The sequence below is a fragment of the Cryptomeria japonica genome, chromosome 7, assembly GCF_030272615.1.
Source record: "Cryptomeria japonica chromosome 7, Sugi_1.0, whole genome shotgun sequence".
Taxonomy (NCBI): Eukaryota; Viridiplantae; Streptophyta; class Pinopsida; order Cupressales; family Cupressaceae; genus Cryptomeria; species Cryptomeria japonica.
Genome location: NC_081411.1, coordinates 789,312,150 through 789,326,616, shown reverse-complemented (window position 1 = coordinate 789,326,616; position 14,467 = coordinate 789,312,150). Strand labels below are relative to the sequence as shown.

At 38.1% G+C, this 14,467-nt stretch overlaps 1 protein-coding gene across 1 annotated transcript; it reads left to right on the top strand.

Moving 5' to 3' along the window:
• Positions 1-12,231: 12,231 nt before the first annotated feature.
• Positions 12,232-13,353, top strand: LOC131856273 (uncharacterized). Its single transcript, XM_059207809.1, has 2 exons — positions 12,232-12,466; positions 12,576-13,353. Exons 1-2 carry the CDS (start codon positions 12,382-12,384, stop codon positions 12,992-12,994), a joined length of 504 nt encoding a protein of 167 aa, XP_059063792.1. The 5' UTR covers positions 12,232-12,381; the 3' UTR covers positions 12,995-13,353.
• Positions 13,354-14,467: the final 1,114 nt, after the last annotated feature.

Here is a 14,467-nt window from a genome sequence, read left to right as displayed (position 1 = left end):
GTATTATTGATAATAGATCAATATAGACATACCCGATAATGAATCGATATCATTGTAAATGATAACAGGTCGATATAGACATACCTGATAATGAATCGGTATCATTGTAAATGATAACAGGTCGATATAAACACACCCGATAATGAATCGGTGTCAAAGCAAATGTTAACAGATCGATATAAACACACCCGATAATGAATCGGTGTCAAAGCAAACAAGCCCGATAACTAATAGCATTAGATCAATGCTTAACTTTGTTAAGCAAGTCGTTGATCTAATTCATCTTTATCAATGTCAATATTATAATCATGATCAATTTTATAATCTGATAAACATATTCAGTTTGGAAAGCATAAATCAGATAATCTAATAGCATAGATGAATAAACCAAAACAGAATAGAGGAGATTAACGGGAAAGGAAAGTCTTATCTTGCAGAAGCTACTAATGCATTAACACTCCCTCTTAGCTTTGGAAGATAGATAAAGTAACCTGCATCACATTTCTTTTCCATAATGTCAGTCTCCAAGAATATATATCATCTATACATATGATATGAAGTACCATCAGGACATAAGATACAAATATAAAACATCACTCTAAGTATGTGACATAGAGTATCACCTAACCATGTGATATAAAAGATTCATCATTTCATTATGACAAGATATCACCTGAACACGTGATATCAGTATTGCCTAAACACGCAATCCTTAAGGATAATCATAAATTCTCATCTTATCCAAGTTGTGGTATGTGAAAAAACACCTTATACAAATGTCATATCACCTAATCACATGATATGAAGTATCATCTAGACACATGATACAAATGTCCATCACATCAATCTTGTGATGACAGGATATCACATAAGCACGTTATATCAATATTGCCTAAACACGCAATATTTAAGGATAATCGTATGAGAAAGATTTAAATTCTCATCTTATCCAAGTTGTGGTATGTGCGCTAACACTTCATATGAATGTTTTACCACAACACAATCATGGCTTCATCCATGATCCACCAGAGATCCACCATGATAATTGGTTTGGACATTATAAGATCGTCACCTTATAATGTCTCCATACCCAGGGGATAAAATCCAAAATGTCCTGTCATGACAAAGAAGTTTACACATTAAACATGCAAATACATATTACAAAGCAAATTACCTTTCTATCATACCTAAACCTTTTCTGAAGTGATCAACCTTCACTCTGAAAGAGGTTTGGCTAGAATATCTGCAGTTTGATCTCCAAGGGAAAACCCTCCTACTCGAGGGAGAAACACCCAGCATAAAAATGTCTTCTTTATATATCAAATATGTCTAGCAATAATGCAAGATACGGGCCCAATACATGTTGCTTCACTCCTTGAAGCAAACTTCACAAGAACAAATCTGATTGGCCTTCTTCACAGGATCGATCTGCTCTAACTAATATATAAACTACTCTTCACATAAATTGAATGGATCAGAGAATGAGTTTGCATCTTCTATATATATGAGGGAGGCACCCTTTCACAAGGGGTCGGTCCTCAATGACACCATCTGTCTCTTCACAAGGGTGGCCACTACAACATCAACACTCCCTCTTAGCTAGGGTGGAATCCTTGTTAATAATATAGTTATGAAATGACATCCACCATGGCTACTCCTAGAGGGTGGAACACGATTCATCACGGTACCCAACATGATGGCATTCATCATGGCTATTCCCAGAGGGTGGAACATGGGCCTTCTCTTCAAACTTCTCCCTCACAGAGAAGAGTGTATTAACAAGGGCTTACTCCTCAAACTCCTCTCTCACAGAGAAGAATGCATTAAGCAATGGCTTGCTCCTCAAACTTCTCTCTCACAAAGAAGGATGCATTAAGCATATTTTCATGATGGTGTGGCTCCCTCTGAGCCTGATATCAATTTTCTGACCTCCTTGTCTAATGTTGCTTCTGATGAAATGTTAGACTCCCTCTGAATCAAATCTCTTATGCTTCTTGGTTTGTCCTTTCTTTATCTCGAAAGATCACCTGCAAAACATGACTTATAGAACTTTGGCATGTACTTAGCAAATTCACCACTAGTAGCATAAACAAGAGCCCCTATGGTCAACATTGCTTCCTCATGGACTATTGCACTTCTACAGGCAAATACTTGTTTATAGATGGGAATGCGAAATCTCAAAATCTCCACTAAAGTCCCCTCCATATTCTTCCTGAATTCTTCATCACAAATAGTACTTCAAAACTCTATAGCCTAAGGAGCAACAAGCTCTTCATCACTTTTAACTGCTTTAGTTGTGATTCTAAAGTTGTTCTGTATGTAAGAGGCAAGTTTCTCATAGTACATTGATTGAAACGAGATATTCAAATGTACCTTGTCCTGTGCGGACACCTACTGACAATGTTGATTCACAAATAACACGCATAATGTAATTGCATGAATTAATAACTACATATGAAATTCATGATCATTAATCAAACATGGATTACTTATCTCTTTGTTTATTAGTCTTCCTTGCAATCCAGCAATTGTTCATTCCTGATTCTTTGCACTTGAAGATTTAGATCTCATTTGATGGTTGCTCTTTGACACACATACTTTTAGTTGTTGTGTTCATCTGACATAACCAGGATCTGTGAGATGTTGAGCCCATATGCCACGCACAGGACACTCAGCAGTATCAATGTGGCATCGATCTTCCTCAATAATCTTCCCAACCATGTATTCAACTTAGGTAAACCTGTGACAAGGTTTCCCATAGATGATAAAGCTCTATAATTCAGGTGGCCTAGTCTTCTATGCTAGACCTCATTTTCATTTGTTGCTTCATGAATTAGGGCTAGGTTAGGCTCTGTGCATAGCTCATACAAATAGCCTTGTCTTTGACCAATGACTTTAGCTTTCTTGATGGAAGAATGTCTTGGCCAAGCCAACACCTTGTTCTCCATGAAGGTTACTCTGTATCCGTTATCTTCTAGGGCTGATATGGAGACTAGATTTCTCTTGATGCTGGGGACATATAGTACTCCTTCGAGTTGCAATGATATGCTTGTCTTCAGTTTGATGGTGCAGGAACCAATTCCTCTAACTGGATTTGAGGAATCATCTCCGATGGTTACTTCCTCATCATTATCCTCTGTCATGGAGTCTAGCACTTCTCTAAACCCTGTAATGTGTTTGGATGAGCCACTGTCGATCACCCAGGAGTTAGACTTATTTGATGCATGACTTGTAAGTGCTAAGTAGAGGACATAGTTCTGAGAGTCATCTTCTCTTTTAGATTTTCCTGCTCTGGCAAATGTGGCTTGTTTGGCTCTCTCTGGACATTTTGCAACAAAGTGCCCGAACTTATCGCACCTATAGCATTGAATATGTGATAGGTCTCTCTTTGAAGTGTTCTTGCCTTGATGACCCTTCCTCTTCCTAAATTGCTTCTTCTTGGTTGTCTTATTTGTGTTAGTATTTAGAACTTGAAGGTCTTCGTCTATGTTCTTTTGTTTTATTCCCATCTTGTTCAATCTTGATTCTTCTTGGAGACAATCGTCCCTTAATCTTTCAAACTTAGGATACTTGGACCTTGCACTGATGCCTTGGACGAATGTGCTCCATCCACTAGGCAACCCATCTAGAGCAATGAGTGTTAACTCTTTGCTTTGGATCTCGTAATCCAGAGTTGCTAGTTCATCTCTTAGAATTGATATCCGCATAAAGTACGCGTTGATTGTCTCCCCCTTGTTCATGGTGATATGATTTATTTCTCGTTTTAATGCTAGAGTTCGACTTGCATTTGATATCTCAAATGTGCTTTCAAGTGCTTTGAACATTTTATAGGCTGTCTGATGTTTTCTTATGATGGGCATTATGTTGTTTCTCGCCCCATCAACTATTATTTTTATGGCCTTTTCATTTCCCTCAATCCATGTTGTTTTGTCAAGTTCATTTTCAGGTTGGTCATATTTAGTTTGAACAAATGAATCCACTTTGTTCTCCTTTAAGATCATCTGGATTCTAAACTTCCAGGCTGAAAAATCATCGCCACCTCCGAGTCTGTCTTCGAATCTGATAGCGTTGGCCATTGGAGAAATGTGATGTAGTATATAACCTTGTTCTTAAAGTATTCACAAAATTGAATAGCCTCAAGTTCAATCAACTTGGCTCTGATACCATGTAAATGTTATTGCAATTTCCAATTTAATGAACAAGTTATATGCAGAATGGTGTATTTAAAATTTTGATATTATAACTATGACAATAATGTTGTTGTCTTTCTTTTGCTGCAGGTATGGAGGATGAGCATGTATCGATTTCAATGTCGTCTCCTTTCTTTTGAATGATGTATATATATAAGGTAGTCACAATCAAGTGGCACCTTGATCGGACATGTCTTTTAGACATGTCCAACCAAGATGTCACTTGGTCGTGACTTTTACAAACATCAACCATCAACCGATCCACTCGATGTCTATGATAACTAATCGGTGCCATTGATAACAGATCGATATAAACATACCCGATAATGAATCGGTATTATCGATAACAGATCGATATAGACATACCCGATAATGAATCGGTATCATTGTAAGGTCGATATAGACATACCCAATAATGAATCAGTATCATTGTAAATGATAACAGGTCAATATAAACACACCTGATAATGAATCGGTGTCAAAGCAAATGTTAACAGATCGATATAAACACACCCGATAATGAATCGGTGTCAAAGCAAACAAGCCCGATAACTAATAGCATTAGATCGACGCTTAACTTTGTTAAGCAAGTCGTTGATCTAATTCATCTTTATCAATGTCAATATTATAATCATGATCAATGTTATAATCTGATAAACATATTCAGTTCGGAAAGCATAAATCAAATAATCTAATAGCATAGATGAGTAAACCAAAACAGAATAGAGGAGATTAACGGGTAAGGAAAGTCTTATCTTGCAGAAGCTACTAATGCATTAACAAAGCCAGCCCCTTTCGCTTGTCCAGTGGACAAGAACAACTAAAAGAGAATCACTCAACCACTTTTCAGCGGGAGGACGATTATTACAAGGAAATAGATCACTCAACCACTTATGCAGCGGGAGGACTGAAAAACTTAATAACAATCCACTCAACCGCTTATTCAGAAATACAATGAGATAAGATAGGCGGCAAAGCCAGCCTCTTCCACTTATTTAGTGGGGCTTGTGATACAATCCATATAAGATAGTTGTTAAAACTACTAATCAGCTTTACATTACATAGCATGAATTTTTCAGATCAAAAGATATCACTGTCTGAAGCTGCAAATAATGTTTAATACACTCCACAAGCTGCAAAGACCAACTACCCCCAAAAACAACCTCACACTCCAAATTCTCTAAATCTGATATACTTCCAGCAGACTAAAAATGCAGACCAGCAACCCAAAGTCACACTGAATCACTCATAGCTTCATCAAAACTTGATGGAATGACATGAAACTGAATGTAAATGACTCATAGGAGGTAGGCATTCATGCCTACTACAATGAACAAATGCAAGCTGACCCGAATGAATAATGCATGCTTCCCAAAGCATTCAGCCACATGGTACGACCTGCCAAGGGGGGCGATTTACAAAATAAATTCAATACTCCAATTTAATCTCTACAAACTTGCAAAATGCATCGCCCAAGCCATAGGAAAAGATAGAGTAAATACCCAAAAGCACACAAAGCTCCTCCTAAGACTTAAGATGAAAATACCACTACAGCTCTACAACTAACCGGCAACTTGGAAACACACAAACACACCAAACACAACAAAAAATATCAAATGAACCTGCTACAATGAATTTCATCTATTCTTCTGAGTAAAGAATAGTCTCATAGTCTCAACTAGTCGTTATCTTTCAAGCGAGAAGCTAAGATTCAACTAAGAGGTAAGCATTCCCCGAAGCAATCAATCGAAATTTTGGCAACACTTCGTTGCAAATATTCATGGATGAGAAAATGAGAGCCCAAGGCCTTTATTTATAGCCTCACATCATACCAAATTCATATTCAACTCCAACTCAAATGGTGCCCAAATTCAAATGACTTTCATTTCATCTCCCTAGCATTTGGCGTCCAACTCCTTTCCACCCCTAGTCACCACTTTAGATAACATTAGGCTTATAAAATATTGTTGCTTTTGTCATAAATTAAATTGCATTTTGGCACCCCACTGTGAAGGTAAAATATTTCGCCAAATAGACAAGATAAAAAAATATTATTTCTCGTCTCCAAGTCGCCCAAGTCTTGATAAAATAAATATAAGCCTTAACCATTAAAATGTACCTTCTTCAATTACTGACTACTGCAGCTTGAGGCCAAAATACTGAACTGCATTGCTAAAAATAGTCATCTGAGCTAGAACACAGGAACTTGCCAAAATAGCACTGCCAAAAATAGTACTTACTATAAATAGCATACTGCTAAAAATAATAAGTGTTTCTAAAGTGATTTTAACCACATTCCAAGCAACTATCGCACTTACTAAAAAATAGCAAGTCCTGAAAAAGTCACCCAATTCAGATGCATGTCAAATCATCTTGAAGCCCTCTGAAAACCTAGAAGGAATCTAGAATCCAAACTGTCAAACTCCCACAAACACATCCCTGAAAGCACCAAGGAATCCTACTAGAAAATAGGAAACCCTAATTTCTGCTCCCAACTAGCCTATGGATCTTCGGGATAGGTTAACAACCAACTGAACTAGTCATTGCTGACAAGGGGACATTACACCACCCCTAGAAACCACGTCCCTGTCCTCGTCCCCCCATCGTTTTAAGGACGGTGGGGCATTAGGGGATGTCCGCCAACCATTCCCCCAATTTTCAAAACCTCTGAAACACCAAGGGGCATGTACCCATTTTTAGAAACATTTGAGAAACTCTAGGGAATGCTTTGTCGTCCCCAGGATAGTTGAGGGACATCGATTTTCAAAAACATTTGGGAAACTCTAGTGGATGCCACAAACCATCCCACGCCCCTTATACACCCTAAAAATTCTCACCAAAACAAAAACATATCATTTTTTGGCATTTTGTTGTTTTCCTCCAAGCTCTAGGTTTGAGTTTTCAGTTTGTAGTCATTGGTTCAAGAGTGTTACAGGGATGAGGAAGGGAGTTTGAGAGGTGAGATTGGACTCCATTGCATTTTGCCACATTTTGCAAAAGCTCCAGGTCTGAAACAAAATAACTGCAAATTTGAAGCACAACCAAAGTATGCCATTTTTCTTTCCTTTTTTAGTTTACTGTTTTTAAAATTTAGCTTGTTAGTTGGTTTGTAAATTTAAAAAAGCTTACATTGTTTTGGTTTCAAACTTTCAGTTTTCTACCATTAAAAAACACCACAAAATGACCAACAACAGTAGTGCCAATCATGAAGGTAGTGAAGAAATTAAAAATGAAATAAACAGAATATAAATAGACCCTTCTTTAATTCTGAAAATCCAAACTCATCTTCTCTTCCACAAGACCGTTTTACATGCCCTTCACCCTCTCTTCAAAAATTTGCAAAAGGCTTTCTCAACCCCAAAAAATCTTCATGGTCTTCACCCATTATCAAATTTACTCTCTCTCTCTCTCTCTCTCTCTCCCGGAATCTTGCATTATTAAGAACTTCCTGAAATTTGCTCCTAGCAACCTGCGATAAAGGACCTATAGACTTTGTCTATGGCACTTATCCTGATATCATTTTCTTTTGTTATAGCCTTCTTTCTCTTCTCAGTCAAGGCTTCATATAATCTTTTAGGAACTTCAACTTGAATATCAAGTTTTGTTAAAAATTGTCATATACCTGATTACTACTTTCTCAATGGTCTCCTTGTCAATTGGCAAAGCTTCATTATAGCTATCTATTGTATATTCCAGAGATTTATTTTCACAAATTGCATTTACATGGCTATCTAACTTGAGTGGCTGATGATTTGGATGTACCTCGGGTATTTCTACCTTTGCTCTTTTTTTCTGATTCCTCTTCTTCGTTTCACTCTTCTTTCCAGTAGAGGTTTGGCCTCATATATTCTTTGCAGGATGCAGTGAGTCTACTTCCTCTTCATCCTCCATTTCAGTCCTCTTGGTCCTAGGATTGATAAAGAATTTTTCTTTCTCAATTTCCTCTACTGCGGCTTCCTACTTGTTAAGCTTCCTTTTTTCTTTTGCTTTCTTCCTTGGTGCCTTTTGCTTAGCAGATGCAGCCTTAGCAGGAATTCTAGAGGAACTTAGCATGACCAAATGCAATGCAGACACGGATCTAATTAAAAACAAAATAGTATGTGCTTTTGCAATTTTCTTTCAAAACAAATTATATATTTATAGCATTTCCATATCACATTTTATAGGGAACAACCCAACAAATTTCCTATTAAAATTGAGTTGTTTTCAACAACCCAATACGTACCACTATTCTAATAACCGACAAACCATGTGACATAATAAATTTAAATTGTTTCTCAACAACTTAATATCATGAAACTTATTTAAACCAACAAACTATAATTTCTATGTCTTGTGTGAACACTAATTCCCTTAGTGTGAACATGGGGTGAAAATACATCACAATACTTGATGACCACGCTTAGTAGCTCACGATAAATATTAGGTAAGAGTATGGACATACACATTTACTCATGAGAAGTAGTAGTGGAACAAGCCTCACTATGCTTAGTCTACTTTCATCCAAAGATAGGGACAAACACATCTACCCATGGAACCAAGACTAGGGACTAATGCATCTATCCAAAGTCTTACATCAAATTTGGATAGGGACAAACACATCTATCCAACATCAAGGTTATCAACAAGGACACACACATCATGATCGGGGACACACATATCCAATCATAATTACAAACTCTTGTGACTAGGGACAAACACTTCTAATCACTTACATCAACTTATGTGACTGGGGACATGTTGTGACCTATTTCACACATCACCCCATTGCGAGTGGGGACCCTTAATTGTTTGCTTTTTAGGGTTTTGTCTTAGCATTGCAATTTCATAAGTCCATTTCTTTGAGAGTTTGGAGTTTGAGCTTTTGAGAAATCATCTGGGTCAAATAAAGAAATCATGCTCAAATTAGTGTTTGGACATCGTCAAAGAGCTCAGAAGACCCGAAGGACGAAAAACACCAAATTTGACACTTTCCTATTTTGTGGGATTCTGCTTTTTTTATTTTGGCAACTTTGGGACCAATCCGGGAAGCAGTTTTTTTGGCATGCTTTTTGCTTTTTTTTGTTTTTTTCAGCTTTTTTGAAAGTTGACCTAGGATTGGGTCCCTCAAGTCATGGCAACAACAATCATATCTTCAAAATCTAAAATTTGTGTCTCCAAGTGTAAAAAGAAGGGTGAAATCTCTAGGCAAAGTATTGTTCCAGGTGTTCCAGACAAACGAAAACTCATCCATGGCAAAAGAAGGCTATGTCTCAATCAGATTCGAAGTGTGTTATCAATGGAGTTTGCAATGACAAGGTAAGAACCAAGTCCACCCACCCTTTGGCATGGAATTCATGAACTCCGCCTTAGCATATACAAGCAAGCTATCAAGTCCGCCATGCCAAGCATAAACAAGGTGGCATTCTAATCATGAAGTCCGCCAAGGTTAGATGGCAAGACAATCTCCAAGTCTGCCATGCCAAAGGGACATTGCAAGGTATGTGTCAAGTTCACCTTGCACATGGCAAGACAACCTCAAAGTCCACCCTAGCATATGCACAATGTCATGCAAGGCATGAAGTCCACCTTGCACAATGGCATGTCAATGTTGAAGTCCGCCCAAACATGGCTTAAGAAGTGCCAACTCATTTGAAGGAAAGAAATTTTGGTTAAAGTGGCGTCTAAGGCAAGAATAGAAACTTTCTTCCAAAATTTTGAAAGAAGATTAAGTTGCTATTTTGGAAGAAATAAAGCAGTCCAAGTTCGACGAATCTAAAGAAAAACATGAAGTTGCTAAAATCATCGAACTCTTCAACTCTATATCAAGATTAACTTGTCATTTTCAATTCATTCTCTCCAAAGTTAGACGGTGAAAAGGTTTTGCTCTCTCAAGATTAAAGCAGATAGATTTTCGACGAGCAAAGTAAATTTTCTTAAGTGGAAGACGGAGATAAAGTGATTTTTTTGAGTTAAAGACATAATTTTCAGAATTGAAGGCAGATTTTTCGTCAAGAATTCAGTCACAAGTGCAATTTCGAAGGGTTCAAAATCTGAATTTGACTGACTTCTTTCATCCTTCTTCTATCTTAATTACTTATTCTCATACAATTTACTAAGTGCTTGGTCAAGTTCTTCCATTTTCAGTCTGATTTTCCATAGAAATTTAACTTTTAGACAGGCTGAAAGTGAAATTTTCGAGCAAAAGATCCAAAAATCAAAGTTAGAATCTTCAATTTTCTCAAAAGTAATGTTAAATTTTTATGCTTATTGCAAGTTGATGACAACCAAAGGAGGACCTTCAAGAAAAATTCAGATGAAGTTCACCAATAAAGGATTGCAGCCGGAGTCAAAGATTAATTCCAAGTGGAAAAATGTCATAGACACCAACCTCGGGCACGTGGATTTCAAAGATTTCAAAAGGAGAATGTATGGGCAAGATGGACTATTGCCAACACCTATTGCTCGCCGGATGATGAGAAATGGTATTGTCCAAGCCATAGATGACATACTCGCCAAAAACTCGGCGAGTGACAAAAACTCGCCGAGTTTTTGGGCCTGGCGAGTAGTAATGACTTCTACTCGCCAGGAAAACTTGCCGAGTTTTTGGCATTGGCGAGTTTTTGCCAAAAACTCGCCTGTGTTTCCTTTACAGCCGAAAACGGCTTAAAAATTCATTTATTTTTTGTTTTCCAATTATGTTTTGGGTTGAGAAGGGGGAAACTCATTTGGAAGGCTTGGAAGGTGATTTGGGGTGGTTATTGAGTGATTCCAAGTGGATTTGAAGGGGATTTGAAGGGAAAATCAGATTCCAGGTAAGTTTTTTAATTTTTTTTTCTATGCTTTTTTAAAACAATTTGTTTATTTTTTGTTGCATTTAGATTGATTACAAATGATTCCTAGGTAGTCTAAATCATTTCTAAGTTATTTACACAAGATTTAACACAAGTCTTGTTGAATTTTCACAATTTTTTTGAAGAATCTAGTTTTCAAAAAAAAATTCAAACCCTACTTCTTTTTAAAAAAAACTTCGAATGATGTCTAAATTTATTTAAACTAATGTAGATAGTTTGCTTAGTGCTAAATTGTTTAACTAAAATGTTAATTTCTTTTTGCACTTTGTATGTGTAGGTTAAGTAAGCATTAATCATGGCAAGGGAGCAATGGCCACTAGATCCATGCCCATCTGGATTTATAGGCACCCGTCCTAGAGGTGCTAGATATGGGGCATGGAGGTATGCCTATGAGGGACCCGATCCTGGGTCAATTATATGCATAAAGTGTGAGAGAATACTTCATGGAGGCATCAACCGCCTCAAATACCACCTTGCAGGAATAGATAGGCATGATGCTAGAGCATGCCCTGGGACCAATGAAGAAATAAAAAGACAAATGAATGCCCTACTTGCAGCTAGGGAAGAGAAGAAATTGCAAAGGGAGAGGGCAAAACTAGCCATGAGATCAGCCATAGCTGAATCTCAAGGTGTTTCTATTGACCTTGAAGAGGAAGAAGAAGCACTTGAGGGCATAGTGGGCTCTCGGTGTGGCCCACGTATCTGCAAACCGACCATCAGCTCGCCCATTGCTTCTGCTTCCTCTAGTAGAGTACCTGGCCGGGGCCCTGTTCCACTTCCATCACAACGATCAAGGTCGATAGGTGATTATTTTGTGCCCAGAAACACACCTGGAGGACAACCATCATTAGAGGCTAGTGGATGGAATAAGGAGGTACATGAGAAAACTAACATTGCAGTTGCTGATTTTTGGTACTTCAACAACATTGCATTCAATGTGGCGGAGAATGCTTATTGGCTGAATTTGGTGACTGCTATGACAATTTCAGGAAAGGGGTACAAGGCCCCTTCTCGCAGGGATTTGAGTGGGAGGTTAGTAAATTACTACATAGTCCACTTGATTTCATTTTTAATTATTTTTTAGATTTCTTGTTTATTAAATCAAAATTGTGTACTAATACCGAATTTCACTTTGCACTTACAGGTTGCTCACAAATGCAGTTGCTAGGGCAAGAAAAGTGATGGAGGATCAAAAACTTGATTGGGCAAATTATGGCTGCACCATTCTTTCTGATGGGTGGACAGATGGCAAGAACCGCACCATCATCAATTTTTTGGTCGCTTGCAAGGACAATGTAGTGTTCTTGAAATCTGTTGATGCCTCCAACAAGGTGAAAAATGCAGAAACATTGGCTGGAATGTTGGAGCGTGTCATCATGGAGGTGGGGGTAGAGAATGTGGTGCAAATCATCACAGATAATGCAGCAGCATATGTGTCAGCAGGTAGAATCCTTTTGAATTATCACCTTTAGGCATTAGCAATATTCTCATTTGTTGTGGGCTTTGTTTTACTTGGTTGCATATTTCTTAAGAATAAATTCTTCTTTTGCAGGAAGAATCCTCCAAGAGAGGCACCCCACTCTTTTTTGGACACCTTGTGCAGCACATGTCCTTGACCTTCTTTTGGAGGACATAGGAAAACTTGAGTGGGTGACTCCAGTTGTGGAAGATGCAAGGAGGATCACCAAATATATCTACAATCACCCTTGGGTCCTAAATTTGATGAGACAACACACGCAAGGGAAAGATTTGGTGAGAGCTGGTGTCACAAGGTTTGCAACGATTTTCTTGACGTTGCAAAGCATTCTTGCTGCATTGACTTCTTTGAAACAAATGTTTGTGAGTGGAGAATGGCTTAACTCACCTTATTCAAAGAAGCCTCAAGGAGAGGCTGTCGCATGCATAGTCTTCGACAACCAATTTGCACAAAGGGTTGCAGAGATTGTGAAGGTTGTTACTTCAAAACTTTAATTTTTAAATTTTAGTTATTCTTGATTCAAGTCTCTCATTACTAATTTGTAACTTCATTATTTAAATTTTGATCTTTTTGTAATTTGTATTTTTCAATTGTAGGTGTCAGAGCCCTTGGTTTGAGTTCTTCGCTTGGTGGATGGGGATAAAACCCCAATGGGATATCTTTATGAGGCCATGGATAGGGCCAAAGAGTCTATCAAAAATTACTACAAGGGGGATAGGCTCAAATTTGATCCCATTTGGGAAATTGTTGATAGGAGGTGGAACAATCAGCTCCACCAACCCATTCATGCAGCAGGGTACTTCCTCAACCCTCGTTTTAGGTTCGGGGGTTCTTACTCAGATTCGAATGGAAAAGTCATGGAGGGCCTCAGTACATGCATTGAGAGGATGGTACCTAATGTTGAGGAGAGAGACCTCATTGTGAGTGAGCTCCAAAATTATGAGGGAGGAAGGGGTAAGCTATTCTCTTCAGAGTTGGCTAGGAGAGGAAGAACCACTCAAACCCCAAGTATAACATTTGCCATTTGGATTTTGGGATCTAAAGACTAAAATGATTGATAAATTATGTTTTCTCTTTTCTCTTTGCTTTCTAACTTTTCCATTTTATTTATTTTGCAGATGCTTGGTGGCAAAATTGGGGTGGAAACACCCCACATCTCAAAAAATTTGCCCTCAGAGTCTTATGTCAGCCTTGCAGTTCATCCAATTGTGAGCGCAATTGGAGCTTGTTTGAAGCAATCCACACGAAGAAGAGGAGCAAGTTAGCGCAGAAACGGCTCAATGACCTTGTCTACGTGCAATATAATCTTCGATTGCGCGTAAAGAAGGTAGAGGAACTAGAAGGTGGTCCAATTGACTTGGATGATATAGATCCTTACAATGATTGGACATCACAGGAGCAGCCTCCATTGTTTTCCGACACTGACATCACTGATTTGGAGAGGCAGGCTATGGAGGAGGGGGGTGGATTTGGTTTCAGGCTGGATGACATTGAGGAGGATGAGGATGAGGATGAGGATGAGGATTCATTGCCAGTGCCAGAGGCAGGTGGAGACATAGCTTCATCCAAGATGGAGGATGAGTCTCAATCAACCATACCGAGCGAGGAGGCACAGTCACGCCCAGTCCCACAACAGACTTATACGACTAGACAATCTAGACCCTCTAGTTCTACCTCTCCCCATGTTTTTGCTAGAGCTGGGAAGAGGAAGTCGTAATTGTAATTTGTGATGATGTATTTACTTTTGGTTTTACAAAAACTATTTAGCAATTTACTATTTTTCTTCAGGCTTCCAGCCATCAGCATTCCTCATGAGGATGCGATTTTGTAGACACTTTGCATTTAAATATATCTAGAATCAGCTTGTTTCTTTTGTGTTATCATTTATTGACTCATTGGATGCATCTTCTCATTAAAAATTGCAAAAAAAATGCGTTTTTTACTAAGTTTAAGCGTGTTTTTAAGTT